A 21,455-nucleotide genomic window follows, 5' to 3' on the forward strand; every position below is an offset into this window, starting at 1 on the left:
TCCTTCAGCTACAAATTGACAAAGAGTCCATACATACATGTGCTCTTTTACTTTTTTAGGGATCCAAAAAGCGCTGACAAGACTTCGACACTCAAGCCGTCCTGTCTAACCGTCTATACGTCTGACAGAAGCAGGTGACACTAACATTTGAACCTAACACTTGACATTCACAAAGCTTGAACTACACAAAAATATACCAAACGGAGTTTCTATGGTAGACATTTTGATTATTTTCTGATGGTTCGGAACCCTTTGTTAGTTAGTGACTCAGACTCACATTCACCCGCTTTTTTCTTTATGGAAATAAGTTAGTCGCTAAACAATGGGCAGAGATTGATTTATGTTGGTCACATCTCTTGGCCCAACATTCGGATGAAGGGTTGCCAACATTCCGTGGACTCGAGTTATAAAAGAGGTTGTATAGCATAGTCGCGTAATCTGTAGCTTAAATGTATCCAATAGGGATCCATCCATTTCAATATTCCACGGCATAACAGGTGTTGCAAACATTATGGATCACATTTTACTTGTCAGGCGAAATAAATATTTTAGCGCCGAGGTTTATGTTGAGAGAACTGGCATGTTTAGTATGTTTGTGCATAGAGGCTTATTTATTGGATTATGTATTGTGTTGTATATTAAATAACACCATGTTTATGGCACTTGTGTTGTTAGTTTATTTAAACAGACGATTCTGCAGAAATATAATACATATAACACGTGTATTTATTATTGTTTTGAATTAATCTAACCTGTAAGGAACACAGCAATCGTGCTTAAACCTACTATTCTAAGAAGGAACTTACTAACTAACCTTGTTCCAAACATTATCAGAATTACATCGCCTCCGAAATAACATATATTTGCTTACATAAGTACACACAAACTCCCCGAACATGACTATGTACGTAATTAACGTCGGCTTGTAATTATTTCAGTTAAGTATTAATTTTGTAAAAGTAAGCGGTGGGTAATTATTCGTGCATTGACGTCGCGAGTGAACGAGCCACTACATCACGCCATTTTGAATTTAATTCTCCAAATAATATAGTTTATATTTTATTGTAACATACTGATTTTAAAACGCGAAGAGCTTGTATGAAAGACCCGGAAAATAGTTGAGTGTGTTTCAGTGAATGTTCTGCCTCCAGCGCAGCGCTATATTGTAAGGAGTTTGTCGCTACATTTTATGCTAGCTACCGTTGATGTAATAATGCACAACAATGTATTAGATAAATAACAAACTTGTAGGAAACAGGTAAATGTTGAAACCTACAAGTTTGTTACTTCAAAACCTGACTGAACGTAGCACACGTCTTTCAGACAACCTTAGTCAGACAGATTTTGTACGGAGGTTGTATATTTTTTTTTTCTTGGAAGCCAAATCTGTCTTCAATGTACAAATTATTACAATAATGTCATCATTTGAACTTGCCAAAAATCTAACTAGGTACTTTGGGATATTTTCGTCAACTTAGTAAGTTACCTTATTATCCTATTAACTTACCTTATTATCCTTTTGCCATGAACAAACGCCTTTCTTGTCGGATATCCTGCATTTGAGGAGAGCATCTTCGCCAGGATTCACCTCCGTATACGTCGGCATCTCAATGAACCTCTGTACCGCATCTGTAATAGAACAGAAAGAGTTAGATATATAATGTTGTAAGTACACCATCTTCGCCAGTTATGCTATACAGGGTATAAACGGAACAGTTATGCTATACAGGGTATAAACGGAACGCTTCCAAACGCCGTAAACGGGTGACGGTAAAAAAAGAATTTTATATTAAAAAATTAAGAATATAAAGGTGTATTTTGTGTAATACACACACACACAACGTCACGCCTTTTATCCTCGAAGGGGTAGGCAGAGGTGCACATTACGGCACGTAATGCTGCTATACAATGTAATAGTAGTTGTAATGTACCTAATAGTGGTAGTTTTATTTTGTGTAATAGTAGTTGTAATTTAATGCTTCAAACTGATGTTGTATGAATAACACGAAAACAAAAACGAATAAAATTATGAAAACAAAACAAAAAAGAAATTGTAGCTTTATCGTTATAGTTTTCTCACTTTACCCAATCGAGAATTATTGATCCTATAACTGAAATCCCTTGACTAGAACCAACTAGAAATACTAATAAATAGAACAAACTACAAAAGTCCGGTCAGAATGACTGATTGACTGACAGAGGTCCCACTCTAGTGTTATGAAATAAAAATCGTTCACTTCAAATCCATTCCGATCTGGATTTGTGTTTGTATTTCCTTTTGTTTATTTGTCAGTTTTTCTCTCTCTGTAGTCTAAGCCGCCTGTGAGAATTTCTAGTGGGTTTACAGAGATTAGTCTCCCAGCATATTTTTGTGGCTTTAGAATAATACTCTCGATAAAATCGTTTGCGTAGCTCGTAATTATAATATAGGTATTTGAAGAGGAAACTAAAGCATACTTGTAATTAAAAGTGCCCTTAACCGACAAGCATACATGAAAAGCTTGATGACTTTTGATGAAAAGTATGTAAGATTTGTAGCGATTGGCGTTCCATTGGGAGACAGGCGTGAGGTTATGTATCTATGTATATTGTATGTAATGCCTACTTTTTATCTGTTACCATTTTATGTCATTAACGAAACACCATCCACCTACTAACATTATGGCATTGTGACAAGAGCTCAATAATTAGGAATCAACGTCCTAAGAAAATGCAATAACAAAATCCCTGAGGTACGCTTCAACCAGTTTGCAGAAACCGACCTACATTCGGGCAGATTCGGGACATTTCCGACCGACATCGGGCCTATGTAACGAGCCTGTGGGATGCTCAATCAAACGTCAGTCCACTCACCGAATGAAGGACATGGACATCCAACACACGTCTACTAAATACTAAATGAAAGATTTTTTGGAAACATTTTTTTAAATATACGCCAACTTAACTTAATTTTAAACTTTCTGGTTAAGTAAATAAAGTTGCATATTAAGTCATAATTACATATTGTCGTAATATCGCAGTAAACAGAAATGATCAGACTTGGTGCTAACAACTACTTTACATGTGACAAACTATTGGCTATGTGTGGTATGAGTCTCGTGTAAAACGGATCAAGTCTATTGCCATAAACCCGATACAATTCCAGGCTCTTTTATTCCTAGAATCCCGAAAACGACTGCACTATTGTCGCAGTTGCGAGGCTACTGGCTGCCGTGCAACGTGTAGCGCGTTCGATTTACGCACAAAGTAACTCTTTGTGTGATCCACACATTATTGTTTTGAGTCTGGGTACCATGTGCATGTAAACTTGTATGTTTGTAAACGCACCCACGACACAGAAGAAAATCCTAGTGTGAGGCAACGTTTTTTAAAAACAAATAGAAAACCCAAATCGTATTTTGGTCGTAAGTCACTTCTTTGCACCAACCACCAAGAGGACAGTTCAAAAAAATGTTTATTAAAAATGTACCGTTTCCCTCTGTGTCCTTTACCTGGACATTTTAATTAATACAAAAATAAAAAATGCCGGAACAAAAGAGTTTCAATATAAATAAACGTTCCATGATCTTTGTTGTCGTTTAGTTAATTAATTAGCCTTGTTATTATTTAGACTTTGTACGAGTAATTCAAATAATGTTGCTATAGCTACTGAATTACTGGACTCATGAATGAAATGCGCCTTGAACTCCCATTTAATTAATAGATTACATGTTGCCTCTGCTCCCTACGAACAAAGCGTCCTTTGGCAGATGAACGAATTCGATGTATTTTTAGACCTTTTAACGTGTCTGTACTTTAACGCTTTTCCACCAGAGATGTGCTATGTAGCTATGCAACGAAATTGTAATAGCTAAGCTTTGAAACTATGTTGCAAGTAAGATGCGCAGCTTGAGTATACGATGTATCGATAGTAGGAAAGCCATCCATAACACGCATCTTTCTGTATAAAAAACAGCTTAGCTGAGTCCATTTCCATCAGTGCTATGATATATCAAAGAATATGATTGATAGAAGCCAAACGCATCAACAGCAACGTAGCATAGCACATCTCTGGTAGGAAAGCATCCTTAAACAGGCTATAAACATGAAAAAAATTGTTAAAGGAAAGACTTAAGACAATAAAGTTAAGATTCTTGAATATTCACATATTTGTGACCGTAACATAATTTCTAAGGAATATTTAGCGTTGTCAATAAACTAGGGCAAAGTGAAAACAAACTGATCCTTCATGATTAAATGTTTGACATTAACTAAAGTTCAATTGACACGTAAATGACTGATAGCTTGGAACGAAGCATTGTTGCCACCATTGCCACCCACGCACTACTATTTTTACATTTCCAACGCGGAACATTACGAATTCATAAAAGGAAATGATCCACCGTGCGTTGAAAAAACCTATAAAATAGTATATTCCTGCTCCATACCGAAAATAGAACGATTTTCGGGCTTAAAACCCGAGATTTTCAACCGTGGGTATTTTTAGTTTTTGAGCCTAGTTTCCCGATTTTGAATTTCAATTCGGGAACGTTGAATTTTCGTTCCATTTTTCGAAAATTGAATTAGACTTTTCGAACGTCCTTTATTTTATGCGTTCTCATTTTAAATTCGAACGGTATTTTTAATAGTACGGAGGTGAGTGGCCATTAGTAGTGATTATGTGGATATTCAAAGGTATTATTGGAATTTTTATTTTCATAATATTTTTTATAAATATGTTAAAGGTGAAAGACGATGAAAAGAGGAGGATAAGCTTCATATTCATTCATGAACCGTAACAGCCTCATATACTTACGTCTCAATAGAGTAGATGACAAATTTTTATTTTAATGTCTGTCTTGTAAATCATTTTAAAATATTAGATACGTATTTCTTATTTTCTTACAGAAACAAATACTTTCGAAGATATATCTCGTGAGGTCAATTCTAGGTACGTTTTCTACGTAGAAATGACGTCTTTACTTGCAATCCAACTTCAAACTTTGATTCGTTTTATCCAAGTATTGCTATCTTATATGAGAAAATAAAAAATATGTGTCAAATATTATTTTATTACCTCTATTTAATATACTTATACATTGTCTTCCTATAAAACCCCATCCCTCTGCCTCATGTTATGCTGTATGTCAGCAATAGAGGTCAGTAAACACTGACTACGATAAGCATCACTAATGATGTCAACCTGTCACTAATTATGCGTCAATTGTGATCTAGTGCTTACAATTGTGCTGAACAGGTCGAATCAGGTGCTAATCGTTACTTAGTGCTGAATCTCACTTAGTGTTCTACTTAAGTACTACATGTCTAACTAGACCTGTAGGTATCTACCTGTCGTCTGCCTGTCTGCTATGTCTACCTGCCATGATCATGGCACTTGCAACAGTGCCGAAATATCGGAAACTCATAGACATAAACAAACATGGTAAATATCCCGTCTCAAGTTCTAATGATAGTGTTAATGACCATGTCAGTTTAAAAACTTATATCTATAGGTACCTAGTCTAACATGAAGTACCTTAGTCCCTGATACGGTATATCGAAGGAAGAACGAAATAATTCGATCTGACTGACAAGATATAAAACAGGTACCATTTTTCTTTCTGTTGGAGTTTTCCTTGTTAGGGCGGCATTGAGTCTTAGTTAGATTCGATTGTGTGATTTAGGCTAAGATTGGTGGGAACAGTTTTTAATTTTAGTCTGGTATTTAAAATTAGTTAACTTTGTATTATAAAGGAACTGAATCAGGTAATTAGAGATAATAAGAAGTACTTGAAAGGCGTACAGATATCAATATGAAATAAATATTTTTTATTTACATAGCAACTGGATTCGATCTTTTAATTGTAACCAAGTAAGAATATACTTAAGCACCATGCATATCTATTAAATCTCATCTTTATCATGTATAAAAGAAAGTTTAAAGTAGTTTGGACATAATATATTTTATGGGTGAAACAAAATCATTTGCAAAAAAGCAATGAAGTGACCATAAAATCGACTGACATAACAGCTACCATCTACCAACCTATATTAAAGCGAGCATCGCTATCAAGTTTGTATTCACGTTAAACCTAACGATACACAGAGACTCTCGACTCTTTGCTCTCCACTCTCCTTTGACGAACATTTCCATTGGAAAAAGTAAGGAATAAGGACCAATAGTCGATATAGGAAGCGAGAGGGTTCAGAATACTGAAGTCCTTTCGACACACATTCATAGTGTGGCATTAATTAGCCCGGTGGCAGATTATTTATCAAAGGAAATATAGGTAACGTGGTGTGACATTTTTTTTTAACTTATGAATGCTTAGAACGAATGAATGTTATACCGTTAATACTTAATGTCTAATGAGTTTTCGATAACGATTCTGGAATTTACTTTGGCTACTACTTATAATACTTTAAATATATTTAATAATTAACATAAAAGTCACTGTTTACTCGCGTACATTAATTGAGAAAAGCTCTACTAGTTTTAAGCCACAGAGGGGCTTTTCATCATGACCAGCGTGCACAGACGCGGCGTTGTCGCGCAGCCTACTGTACTACAAAGTAGTTTTTCTCCAATAATGTACGTGTGTAAACCGTAATTTTTAAGTTAATTTAGTATGTCTTACGATAGTTATTACAAAACATACTGGCTTTAAAGGAAAACGAATTTGTAACTGTTATAGTTAAAACTGATGATAAAGGTGAAGGTGTAAGAAATCTAATCCAAAACTGGGAAGAATACAAGCTACTATCCTTATCTACTACATACAACCATTACACATAAAGGTAATAAAACAAAATTGTGTCACAAAACGCTCCCGAAACACACGTACTTATTCAATTTAACCGCCCTTTATTTCCAAGTGTCTAATGAACGTCCCATATCGTAAGTTGAAAGCGTATTTGCCGCATAAAAGGGTAGGCTGGAGTCGTCAGGACCCCACGGCACCATTACAGCAGTTTATGAAGATTACAAATATTTCACACAAAGCGCTAACCGCGGGACGGGCGTATCAAACCGTATTGTGTCTTGAATGGAGTTCACTAAGTACTTTTTGTTGGTGTTCATTTTTAGTACCGAACGCTTATTTTGTTGTAAAACTTTTAAAAACTGGTATAAAAGGTGTATAGAAGTTACTTCGTGTTTGGAAACGGCTTAAAACGATGGTTTTCAAGCGTTTCGAAGACTCCTCGAGATAAGCGCTTTAAACGTCTTCCGTTGCAAAATGTTATCCGCAGAATTCTGTTTTCCGTGGCCGTCTTCACAATGGAAATTGGTGATTTGGTTTTTCAATTCAACCTGCATATTTATTCCTATTCATATAAGGTTCCAATTGTTCTCTAATCGTCATCTGAATACCAATTCTATTATATTTCTATTAACGTTTATATTATATTTTCTTTTTCTAAACCCCAGACTGGTGATTTCAAAGGGCCGTATAGTTCAATACCAGTATAATACCGGGTCGAAAAATAAACGCGAAACCGATATCAAAGTAAAATCACCTGCCATGAAACTAAAACATTTCGAACCTCGATTTAATAAAAATAAAGAATTTTATACGTAACCGAAATCGTGGCTATGGCCGCTATAGGCACATTGTTATTCATAGTCGATATCGTAAGTAAGAATAATCTAGAATATTTCCTTTCGAATCGAGTATTGCATGAGTTTAACGGTTGCTCATTACGAGTGAGCTGAAAGGCGTGAAGATGGCCTGATAACGAGAACAGTCACACACTCACACACTCACACACGTGATTCTCGAGCACATTCGAGCATTCTCCGAGCCTCCGAGCTCGAGTATTTCCCGTACGTTATTTACTTATGTAGTTTCTTCTTGTAAATAGAGAATATTTTCATGGTTCGTTATTTGACTGCTTTTACGATAATGGTGTAATATATTTGAGATGAACAGTGTGTCTTTTTTATCGTAGCTTTATTACAGGACAGCTTTTCCTATTTGACTACGACTGCACGGTTGGTGCGGTAGCTGGGCAAGTGGCTGCCGTGCAACGTGTAACGAGTTCGATTACCAGACGGAGCAACTCTTTGTGTGATCCACAAATTGTTATTTTGGGTCTGGGTGTCACGTGTATGTGAACTTGTATGTTTGTAAACGCACCCATGACACAGGAAAAAAATGTAAAGAGGCAGTGGAGAACATTTCTAGCACAATTTAGAAATCTAACCTCAGACCTCCAACTCGGTAGTTACAATCTTTCCCTTTTCGCATACTTTATTATTTGCAAACTAAACAGCTACCTAAATTAGATTAATTATTCATCCTTGTCGACGCTACCCCTGGTCCCGACCTAGCACCATCGAAGCTATCACCCAGTATTTGATGTCGGCAGTAATTTAGTTTCCGATGTCGGTTAGTATTGCCCGGAAAATATTTATATTCGGTCCCATCTGGTCCAACCAAAGACGATCCTCAAAATAATTGGAAATACGCCGGCTAATTGCCTACCTAAATACTCTCTGAGTTTATTACGCGTATTTATAAAGGTAAATTAAACAAGAAAAAATGTTCCGGTGCAAATATTTTTGCTGTGTACCTATTGGTATGTAGGTAGTATGTTGACTGTGTGAGCCAAATCTTAAAACCTAACAACATTAATTAACATTGAATTCAAAATTGTTATAGGTATACGTAGTAAGGATGGGACACTTATAAATTATAAACAATATCACGCTTTTTTCTGTTATCGCAGAAAAGGTAAGCAGAAATACACATTTGTGTTATAAGTCCAATGTAATAGGGGGAGAGCCTATCGCAATAAACTGGGCTCAATTCTAGACTCCGTGCTATATAAACATCCATTGGTTCTAGAGTAGATAAATAACACTAATATAGGGTCGACTAAGTAATAATTTACCTATTTCATTTAACACTTTACCTATCTAAAATCTAGTTCTATATTCGCTTGACAAAGAAGTATAAGTATAAACCCCAAGAAAACCTCTCGTTAAAACATAACCCATACAATTTATTATGTTACTCGAGAACTAGAAAAGTTGGAAAGCAAAGCTGTGTACATAGTGGGATTTCCGATTCTCCACAGTTGTACTTGTGTTGAATTAAATATTAGAAGAGATTGTGTTCTGAAGCTACTAAAATTCTAATATACAGCTGTATCTAGCGAGGTTGTGGGCTGAATCAAGCGCACTTGTTAAAGGCTAGCCGGATTGATTGTTCATATTGATTGTGTAGCCGTGTCAGCACTCCAGCGGGTTGTTGCAGCGCTTTTTTTGTACCAACGGTGTTCTGACGTGCGAAAGTCTATTAGTGGATGGAGTGATTTTAGTTGGGTCGTTCGATTGTGGTCACTTTCTGCTAGTGGACTAGATTTGTGTACCTATGTAACTAGATTTTTTATAGAATATGGACGGTGCACCTGATTGTAAGCAATCAGCGCAGCCCATGGACACGAACAACACCAGAGAAGTCACAGGAGCATCACCGGCCTTTTAAGAAGGAATACACTCTTTTCTTGAAGGATTTATTTTCTTTAATATTTTACTATCAGCATTATCGTTTTTCTATTTGATGCTTCTTAACTTAACTTAGTCAATAAGAATATTGTCTATCGATCTTCAAAATACTCTGAACGTAATACATTTTCTATCTGTCATATCATTCTTCACAATCCATCCATCTTTTCACATTTTACGAATTACATCAAGAACAAAAGGAAAGAAGGCCAATAGATATAAAAACATTTGGTGAAAATAACATAGGAACCTTTATAAAATAACTCACTAACTTTATTTTCCCATAACACCATTGAACGGTGCGAGAAGGTCCCAATATAACACTGAATGGGACCAATCAAATTCAACTTTTCCCATGATTGCCCCAAAAAGTTTTATTAGTGTCGACGCCAAACATTGGGAAAATCGCATTCAATCAAAATAAATACGAATAATTGGTTCTATTGCAAGGGGCAGGCGTGAATTAGATTGAATATTCCATAGCTTTTTGGGATTTTCATTGTCGATGAGAAGTTAAGATTGTGATAGGCAGGTGTATTGCAAGCAAATCAATAAGAACCATAATGGTTTGGTAACTATTTCACTGGATACGAAATCACTACCCATCTCTTTTATGGATAACGTTTGAAAACTGTCTATTCACATTCTAAGGTCGTATACTACGAGTTGATGCCCAACCTCACATAAAGATTCGTAGCGGCGGACTGCCTAACAGATTACCCAGGCTCCGGTCTGAAAAGCAGGAGTACGAACGAGGTGGTTTTTAGTCAGTAAGAATCTGACACTCCCTCTCGCCTCACCCAAGGCGGGAGAAGTCATTGGATGATATACCCCCAAAAAATGCTCACATAAAGATATTCACGAATTGGCACGTATGAAATTGAATGAAAAGCTTACTTAATTCAGAGTAAATTACCGCAAAACGTATCTCCCTGCCCATCCCGTGGCGTTGCAGGCGTGACGAATGTGTGTACAGAATTATTTATCACCAGGGCACGTTCCGCGCAGCGTTACGGAGAAACAATGGGCTAATTACCATACTTGGCAGCCGGTAGCACGATGCACTATGATTTTGTTAGTAACGCATTCGGAACCCTTGCCATTCTAATGAGAAACTACATAACTATATTGTTATACTTCAAATTGAGTTCAGGGGAGAAGGGGAAGAGAGCGATCCCCCAACTCACTAGCTCAAGGACAAGTCAGCATCGCGGTTCTACAGTCTACGCCACTATACAAATTGCTAAAGACCTGCGCCAAAATTTCATCTGATCCAGGGTGATACCAGGATGATCATGATTCTCAGTCATCAGAGAACGATCAAAGAAATACTTCAAATCCAAGATATTATTCGTCTCTACAATCTTTTGAAACAGTTCTTTATCTACTTTAGTTTAATAGTGTCCCGATATAAATTAACTTCATTATAAGACCACAAAGAACAGTTTGCTCAATATTTATTTTTTTCTTGTTATAAAAACTATTACTTGTTAGAGTGGTTCTTATAAAATGCACCTTTTAGGTCGGAAAATATTTCTGAAGAGTACAAGCGAAACTTTAAGAATAAAAATTATCTTTTTTTAAATAGGAAAAATCATCCAATAACTTTTAACGCCTTGGGCGACGCGAGAGGGAGTGTCAGACTCTTATTGAGTAAAAACCACCCCGTTACTACTCCTGCTTTTCGAGCCGGAGCCCCGGTAAACCCGCTAGGTAGTCCGCAGCTCCGAATCAGGCTTCAGCCCTACTGGGCCCCATCTGTGGTAGTAATTATCATTTAATACATAATTTCTATAACCTTATAGTGGTGTGACCTACCGCACTACAAAAGTAAGAACCCACAAATTCTTTGTGTACAAAACCCACCGTAGTATTTCCTGCATAGTTTGCTAATCTCCTTTAAAACCTTACGTCAATAGCACTGGATGTGAACGGCCATTTAGTTCCTGAAAGCCGGCCATTACTAAGCATCTGCACTTTAAGACCTGCGCTTTAAGTGCTATATTTGTCTAACTTTGGACAATGGAAGGTGATAAAAACCGATATCTATTAGAACGGTCGGGCGGTGGGTTGCTGACCGCTAAGCCAGGATAATCTTAATTGTTAAGTATTTTAAGTTGACGTGAGTATACTCACAAATTATACTTCATTGTTTACTTAATTTTTAGGTCAAACTCGTAAATATTAACATTAAGTTCGTTATAGAATTACACTGGTGTACTTGTGGTACGTCGCTCTTTGCCAGTAGCCTTAATACGTCTAACAAATTAAGGGACTACTTACAGAAGTTTCGAAGTAAATATTGATCGCTTCTAAGAAGAATGTTTATTATCACACCTTTATCCCCGAAGGTAGGCAGAGGCACATATTACGGTACATAATGTATAATGTACAGTCGCTTTTCACTATTTATGCATAAGTCCTATGTAATAGGGAGTGAGCCTATTGCCATAATAATATACTTTCAGACTAGGTGCTACTACTGAGAAAGTTTCGAAAAACCAAAAAAAAATCCTAATAATACTTTGCCCGACCCAGGAATCGAACCCGAGACCCCCTTACCCAACAGTCGCACATACAACCACTCGACCAACGAGGCCATCTAAGAAGAAATAGTTTAGTGTAAGAATTATCTTAAAGAAGTACAAACTGTCTATATTCAGCGATGAAGTGTTTATTATTCAGCCGAGTCTATCGCCATCAGTCTACAGACTTATCCACATCAGAGGGGCGCCAAGTTGGCTGCAAGTTGGGATTATGATATGGCACTGTGTGTACTCTCACCGGCACCGGCATATTAATCCAAGATGGTGGCTTCATAGAAGTCTCCGTCTTGTCGTACGCAGATTTTAATAATTAATGACAGCTTACAGTAAGTTGCTAATTAAATTATGAGTTTATGAACTTACAGTCGATTCTTGATTATATCAGTAGGTCAGTCTATGTTTTTTTTTTTTGAAGAGTAAAATCGTCAAATGTCTTCTCCCTCTTTGACATTCTTTCTCATTTGACATTCTTTCTAAATTATAACTACCCCGTTCCTACTCCTGCTTCGAGCCGGAGCCACATATGTAAGTAGACAGGTAAGGTGTGTTATTTTTTATTACCAATCGTTGAATGACCTATTCGTGTGATTGGCTGCAATGAGGTTTCAAATTCTGGGTTTGAGTAAGACCAAATATTAGTTAAACACCAGAGATACCGAGTTTTCTGTGGAAATTTTAATCAATGCAGTCTCGTGTTTTAATTTCTATGAAAACCAGGTTTCGGACTTGATGACCGATTTTTTAACTATTTGCCTGAAAAATTAATAAACATCCGCACAAACATTCACTTTAACAATAATATTTTTTTTTCTAAAACTCAAATTAATTTTCAAAAAAAGAACTAGGTACCTACCACAAACAACCGCCTCACCGCAATAAACCAATTTAAACATCAATACGAACCAATTTTTAATCTGTGCACAATGATACATGGTGCTTCAATACTTTCTGTCATTCATTACCATTCGACATAAATGTTGAAATTACGTCAATTGTTTTACACGTGACTAATAGTTTGTTAACTGTAATCATCTACACGTAGTTTCGTTGTTAAATGTATTCGAATGTTTTTGTATGACTTGTATTTTGCATATGACTTTACTCGTGTTATTTTGGGATATAAACTAATATTTTGTTAATGTATGTGTTAGGTACTATTAGCTATGATGTGTTCGTATGACAAGTTTAATTGAAATCTTAGATGGATTTATGCAAAAAAAAAATTCTGTAGCTGTAAAAAGTGAGAGAGAACCATGCTTAGGCACGAATGGGCCGGCTTGACCGGAGTAAAACCACGGCCACACAGAAAACCGACGTGACACGACGCTTGCGTTGTGTGAGTGAGGTTACTGGGGGCCCAATTACTTCCCTTTCCCAATCTAAATCTAAACCCCGATTACCTAACAATCCGTAATTTCCTAACTCTCCAAAAACCGATAACGCACTTGTAACACCTCTGGAGTTTCGGGTGTCCATGAGCGGTGGCGATTGCTTACCATCAGGTGATCGGTCTGTTCGTTTACCGGCTTATTACATTAAAAAAGCTACATAGTGTGAAAAATATGCAAAGTTTGATTGGAAACAAGATTGATTACCCAGTGTATACAATGTAATGCCTTCTAAGAAAAAGGTGCTTAAACTGAAGTGCACCGCTTACACTCACACACACACAACGTTGTAGGAAATCCAAGTGTTAGGTAACGATGTTTTATAATAAAATTAGTAGGTAATTTCAAACATTTACTTGTTTTTATTACATGCATAAGTACAAGATTTGGAAACCGGCGTGTTCACCAACTTATAAGTGATACCTAACAGTGCAGGTAAGGGGTTAGTTTAAATGCTCCCTCAGGGGTGGTTTTTTTACGTTTGATGGGTCGACGTTTGCCTGATGGTAAGTGATAATGCGGCCTACAATAGAGCACGGCTGCCCATAAGCAAGCTATGGTAGTTACAGAAAATAGCCACAGGTCATATCATTATGCTTTTGTTTTCTTTCTTCATTTATTTTTGCTTCTTCTTCTAAGTTTTGAAAAATCACTTTCACTCATTCAAGTTTACACGTTTGTTAGTAAAAAATGTAACAAACAGACGCCGTAACAGCTATATACACTTCGAATGAATGTTTACCACAAATGTTATGGTTTCTCATTCATTACGTTTGTGATTCATATCATCGTGTGTAATTATTTAACTGTTGTTGTATCACTGTAATGGCAGACATTAATAAACAAAGGGAATTCACGGAAAAGTCGTGGGTTGTAATGTAATTTTCATTAAGCATTAACATTAAATTCGACCTAACTTATCACTGTCCGTTACAGGGGAAAACGGGAGACTGGATACTAGGGAACCATTCGTGTTTGGATGACTCGAATTTGTTATAAAATGCGTCTTTGTTTTTTTAGTGCGAAGGTCTATTTTTGTGGGTGATTTGTCTATGTATATGTATATGTGAAGTTGGTTGTTTATTTATCTTGTTGTTATCCTACAATTACCAAGATTACATAAGATAATAGTAGTTCGGAATTCTTTATTACAACTTAGAAAATAATGTTACATCACACAAAAACCTATTTGTACATATGTGAACGTTGTTAGTAAATCTGTAAGCGTTTATTTTCCTAGCTCACTATTGAGGTCAATAACATAGTGTAATTTCGTATGAAAAATAATATTTAGCTTGCTATATTTGTCTGATAACTCAGTATTTTCTGGAAAACAGTGTTTTATGGCGGGGTGGAATATTAAAACGACACATGCGGTGATACTAGGACAGAATAACAGACACAAAAGGAAGTGGACCAAATATTTTGCAAATAAAACGTTATCGGGCCAATGTTTTGGGAACTGAAATGTCTGTCGTATCGGCTTTTCAAATAGAGGTCCGCGAATGGGTCCCTACTGATTAGATAGGACACCTTGTTCTATATACGACTTTGTATTCTTTAGACTAGGATGAAACGAGGATACAGAACACTGTCTTTAATTTCTGATATGGGCAAAAAGATTTTAATAAATTCCTTTTTTTAATACGTCACACCTTTTATCCCCAAAGTGGTAGGCAGAGGTGCACATTACGGTACGTAATGCCGCTATATATAGCTATATATATTATAATGTACACCCACTTTTCACCATTTGTGTTATAAGTCCCATGTATGTGAGGTGAGCCTCGAGTCTATTGCCAAATACTGGGCACAAATCCAGCCTTTTAATGACATGTACAGATATAATTTTTAGAGGGGAAGAAATGATTAAAGGTCTCCAACCTCTTGAGAGAGAGTGTCATCAGACTCATACTGACTAAATACCACCCTGTTCCAACTTGTGCTTCAAGTTGGAGCGCTACCCTTGCGATTGTCCACAGCCAATGTAGGTCCTAATTATGTTTTAAATTTCAAATAAAAACTATAATATACATCTCTGTATATGTTTAGGGTAATTATAGGCATGGCGGCGTAATAAACGAACAATACACGTATGATTGCAAAGGAAAACGTTGGATCATAAATAAATATGACCGATGGCCTGGTGATACTGGGCGGACTCGGGAAATGCACGACATAACTCATTGGTTCATTGAAATCAGGGTTTAAACGGTATCATGGAAGCGTCGGTAGTATGACATGATGGTGGAAAATGAGACAGTCAATGCATTTGTTTCAACTGCACCATAAAAGGTAGGTAGGTAGGTAGATACTTTTGTAAATGTTAAAAAATATAATAGTCCGTTAGTCAGTCAGTCAGTTAGTCGGTCGGTCCATCAGTGAAGCTAGGTGCTCTGCGTACCTTTTAAATAATTATCATGATTGCATTCCTAAGTTGCTGTTCTCTCGTGCACTGGCATAGGCAGTATACACGTTAATAAAAATTAAAAATATAGTCATCATAATTTTAATAGTCGACTAAACTAATATCTAAAGTAGTAAAAATAATGCATGACTTCATTACCAAATTTAAAAACCAGCGATTCATAAAGCTATCAAGAGTTAACAGTTATTGCGAATCTTCAAACTCAAATCTACTTTAAATGGTCTTAAAATTATTTCAGTCTGAATCCAAAGTAAAAGCTAGTATTTAATTTCAACAGCATTGCAGTATGCGGGTTTGATATCATATCATCACCCCTGTCGCTCCACAAAGAGGCAGGCAAAATTAATTTTACTAAAGAGATCGCCCAGTGGTCGAGATTTGACTGCATTTTCTACATAAAATCCTTCTAGTTAACCTATTTCTTGACTCTTTACATGTCTGTCTGTCTGATATTTTAAATTGCCAGTATAGTTATGCATGCCAATTATACTTACAATTATTAAAAAAATATATATATTTCATGTATTTTACCTACACCTATGTAATTTTCCGTTTATATAATTATTAATTATTATATTTTACGGCTTACTCGCGTAATCATTTGACGAGAACCTCGACTAGTTTCAAGCCACGCTACGCGACGCGACTAGACGACTGTCGCGCTGCTACAGTATATACTACGAAAGTTAAAATGTAAGTAAATATAATTATTAGAAATAAATTATGTACATTTACGGTTAGGTTTTCCTTTACTAACTAACACACGTAGATACTAACATCCAGAATTACACTACACACATAATTGTGGCTCGACTTGACCTAATTTCTCCTAGATCCTATAGAACCTGTACTGCTGAGATGTTAAGCAGGTTCTGGTGAGGAGATTAGGGAAGACATGGATGACAGTAACATTGTCAGCTGGAGCCTAGACATAGAGTAATCCCAATCAGGCTACCTAAGTATTATACAAGATGGAAGTATGTAATTACGTATCTACAAGAAAAATCAATCAGAATTATTAGGCATAGAAGAATAATGGTTATTATTTCAATATGGAACGAGGGTAATGTATTGACAGACGTAAAGAGTCAAAAAAGTATTGTAGGTACTATTTTTCTTGGATCTTGGCCATATAAGTAATTATTGTAACCATTTTCAAAGAAAATTACATTAATAGTTATATTTTATTATTTCTATTTAACCATATAAATGGTTTACCAGCTGTTGTTTCGGATTTTGACCCGCGGCCTTGAGTAACTGTAACCGCCGGCGAGTCGTGATCAACAGCGCGCAATAAAAATGATAATTTTAATAAACAGACCAACGGACACATGAAAAAACGCGATATTTATGCATAACATCACACATGTTATTTCCCAAAGGGGTAGGCAGAGTAACTTGTAAACCTTTTGCTAGTTACGTTTTATTTATAGACAGATACTTGGTACAATGCCAGAAGTTTTCGAAATTGAAATTGCTGTAATAATTTTGGTTCTAGCTAAAAACCGTAGTCAAGACTTTATAACAAGATTAAATACTGGACAAAATCTTATTCTTATTTAAAACTTATTGAAAAATTCCAAATTTAATTTTAAATTCAATAATAGATTCTTTATGAGATAAAAATTACTAACTAAGTAGGCACACATTTTTAAGAGGGACAAATTTAATAATTCAATGACTTCTCTCCCCTTGAGCGAGGCAAGAAGGAGTATCAGACTCTTACTAAGTAAAAACCTCCCCATTCCTACTCCTCCTCCTATTAGGCAGACTAGATACGCGATTTTGGCCCTTAAAACTTAACACAACAATGATATTATTATTTACAAACAACAACAACATTACGCAGTAAACTAAACATGCAAATCAATTCATAAATTCAACCCTATCTTAATACAACAGGTATGGTTGGGTTAAACACAAACATACATAGAACAAGGAACCTATTACTTACTTTACGAACACCCATCCCATACATTTATGTGGTTAGTTTTGTCGGTTATGGACCATAGATGTCTTGGTAACTAGCCTCCCTCCTGTTAAGGGGCTTATAGGTAGATAGTGCAACTCATGGCGTGATTACATGTGTCCAGCGGTAAAGCACATAATTGTTAAGATGTAGCAAGCATTTAAGAATTATATATTATCATACATAGTTCTACATAAATGTTTTGCTGAAATAATTAGGAGAAACAATCATATGTATGCCTAGTTTGAGAAACTGTCTTGCAATTTAATTCGACGTATTGTCACGCCTTTTATTATTTTATCCCGAAGGGGTAAGCAGAGGTTCTATCGAGTATTAAAATTAAGACTAAAACAATTTTGTAACAAAACGTGCTTTAATATAGAAGAATCATACCCTAAGTAACTAAGTAAGTAAAGAAGCCAAATATAAGGAAAAATCGCAAAAATTTTCGGCTGTTCGGTATAAAACCTATCATAATACAAATGTGCTTAAATCGAAACTTTCATGGGGATTTAGAAATACTATAATAAGCCACGTGTTTGCCCTTTCTCCTATGATACCATTTTCCTGTATTTTTGTTCTATATTGAGTCAATAGTACCTGCACGTACTGATTATGGGTTAGTTTCCACCTGACCTTTTTGAATGACATTGTTATGAAGCTATAAAGTGTATTATTTATTTTATATATCATATCATACCGTAACGTATTAAAGTTAGTTATCCCTAGAAATACGCAAAGGTTTATAGAGTATCCAATATAAAAAAATGTATGCCACATAGTTAACACATTTATATGGAAATTAAATTAACCGTCAACGGAAACCTAATTAAAGATATATGCTCAGGTCCTAAGTTGTTTCTGTACACGTCACATCAAGAGCCTACAAGTGGCCACTGCTGTCCAAATCTGCCCGGCAACCCGCTAGGCAGTCCGCAGCAGTAATCTGGATTGAGTCTAGGATTCAAATCAATTCCTAAACTAATCAATCATCGTCCTTAATCTGGTACCTTCTTCAGACTTCATCTAGATTTTGACACATGTCTCAAAATGAACCTAGACGTTATCGAGATTGGTGCTAAATAATTATTTAGATAAAATATAGGTAATTTTTTAGTCATATACAGTATGGAGATCACTCACGTGACCTAAATGAAACTACAAGTCTACAGAAAAAATAAATAAATCAACTAGAACTGAAAATTTAAAAAAATCTTCAAACAAAATAAATAATTAAATAATTCAAGTATTAAATTCTGTGTGAACAGCTCCATGTACTTTGACCACAGAAGGGGTGTAATTTTGTAGGTTGTCTAGAAATGTTACGGACATGCGGCGCTGCTGTTATAATGCTGTATTTGTAAAAGAGTGTTCAAATTAGCTCATAGAGAATAATGTACTTTTTGCCTTACCTACTGGGCATATTTCGATCATTTTTCGAATATCGTCAGCCAAGATGAAACAAATATGTGGTCTAAATTAAGTCATAAGAGGATTCCAAATAGTATATACATTTTTAGTCACATATGTATATTTACCTCGATGTGTAAATCTCATGCGCGTTACGTGGTGAGCATATATTACGTACTTACCGTATCTTTCAGTTATCTTTTCCAGGAATCTTCATCTAGTCTGGTTAAGTCGACTACACTTCAAGAGAGCAACTTTAAATTACATCTTCTGCCACAAGAAATAAGGTTGAATATTCTAGTGTTATGTTAGAAAAAAAACGTCATAAATATTAGTTATGTTGAAGTTAACGTCACGTCTGTTTCCTAAAGGAGGCTAGGATGTATTAGTACATCCACTTTATTTCTTATTTAATTTATTACACTTACATACAGATCTTAGAAGCCTAAGTAACGTATTCTAAGATATACCAAACCGTCTAAGTAGGTTTTAGGCAGTCGTTATAATTTATTAGCTTATAATATAACATTCCCAATGGCAGCGTTATAAAATTATAATTTGGTATTAGGTATACCCCGGTGTTTGAAAATAAACTGTGTCCATAATACTCAACATAACCTAAACCCATTTCTAATGGAAGTATCCAATAATGTTACCGATGAATATCAGTAGTATTAGCTTAAGAACGTTTTGTAAAACGTTTTATAAAACATACAATACATGAATTGAATTTCAATGAAGAAAACCGAATCTTCCACAGCTAAAACAGTTTTTTATTATTTTTACGCTATTTACTTGGGAGTTAGCACAAACAAAGTTTATACAAAACCAGAACTAACAAAATAGATAAAATAATTATGAATATTATTCTAAGTTTACTTAGATAAGTTATTCAAGTATTCTAAGTAAAGAAGATAAGAACTTCCTTCCACTTACTCTAAACATAACATAACGCGTCTCGCCCCACTCCGTCTCGGAATATGCAACAATTTCTTACATCGATATCTCGGGAACACTATAAAATATTGAGATGGAAAATGAAAAGGTATTTTCGAAGGCTAGAAGGTTTTTAGTAAGAGGTAAAATAAGGTATTATCTGCTTAAGGTGTTAAGAAAATGAACTATAGGTACCTACTTTACTTTTTTGGGCTCTATTCCCTCTCCTTTGCCTACCTCCTCATTATTATACTTCAAATTTGTTAAAACATAAAGGTGTAGACAGAGACACCCTTTAGTTTTACATTTCTTTATATGGATAAAAAATTAGTTTTGTACAATATATATAAAACTATATTTCTTGGAAAATCGGTCTAAAAGCTGGATATCGTGCCAAAATCCATTATGTCATTTTCGAGATAAGCTTCAATAATGTGGAGGAGGTAAAAAGGTTTTGAGAATTTTTATGAGGGGGTGCCTTAAAATGGCTTAATTCAGCCCCTGTAAGTAATGAAAAATAACTGCTGAGCTTGCTTCATTTAGACAATTAGGCATACAGAACTCTGCTTCGGGTTTTAAGTAAAAAAATATGATATTACTCCCACGTGGTCTCGCCCGCTGCTCGGCTTCTATTAACCGTAGTGTGATGTTTTACATCCAACACAAGAACAATTATTCAATTCTAAACAGTAGTACTGGAGATTAGCGCATTTAAACAATTTTTCTTTATATTAAGCTTTATATATTAAGAAATTAAAGTAAAAATCTGACTTTTGCTCACGGATCACGTTCCAAACTCCTATATCGTTAACAACACACTAAAGGAACATTCGTGCACATAAAAAGAAAGTAATCTTACTGTCACGTTAACTAACCACGTCACTTTCTCGCTATTAAATTGACGGGACAGATTAGCGCATATTTACTTATTTTGAACCATAAACGCAAATAGAGAGAGCGTGGCGTTTTGCGCCAGTTACGCTACGGGCTCAATTGAGCGAAAAGCGATTACTTAATGGCCCGGTCCGTCTGTTTGCATGCATTACAGACATACAATAGTATGTAGGTAAGCACATGACATTACCTAAGGCTTTTATTCGCTAAAGTAAAGTTATTAAAGGACGGGGTGAGAATAAAATTGCAGAATACCGCTGGTATCAACCAACCCTTGGTATCAAACAAAAACGAATGCGGTACAGCTCCGATTCAAAAAGATTTAGATGCAAATCTAAGTGTTTTCTTTAGTCTTCAACCTGTATAATAATTAGCCACAGTACTCAGAGTCATT

At 35.7% G+C, this 21,455-nt stretch overlaps 1 protein-coding gene across 2 annotated transcripts in view; it reads right to left on the reverse strand.

Annotated features, from left to right (window-relative positions):
• Positions 1 to 21,455, reverse strand: part of LOC118269264 (hemicentin-1) — a 123,274-nt gene that overhangs the window by 71,601 nt on the left and 30,218 nt on the right. For both annotated transcript variants that reach the window (XM_050702512.1, XM_035584282.2), the window contains exon 2: positions 1,508 to 1,629. In XM_050702512.1, coding sequence (XP_050558469.1) covers positions 1,508 to 1,629 — 122 coding nt within the window. The remainder of the gene's footprint in view (positions 1 to 1,507; positions 1,630 to 21,455) is intronic.

The sequence above is a fragment of the Spodoptera frugiperda genome, chromosome 2 (assembly GCF_023101765.2).
Source record: "Spodoptera frugiperda isolate SF20-4 chromosome 2, AGI-APGP_CSIRO_Sfru_2.0, whole genome shotgun sequence".
Taxonomy (NCBI): domain Eukaryota; kingdom Metazoa; phylum Arthropoda; class Insecta; order Lepidoptera; family Noctuidae; genus Spodoptera; species Spodoptera frugiperda.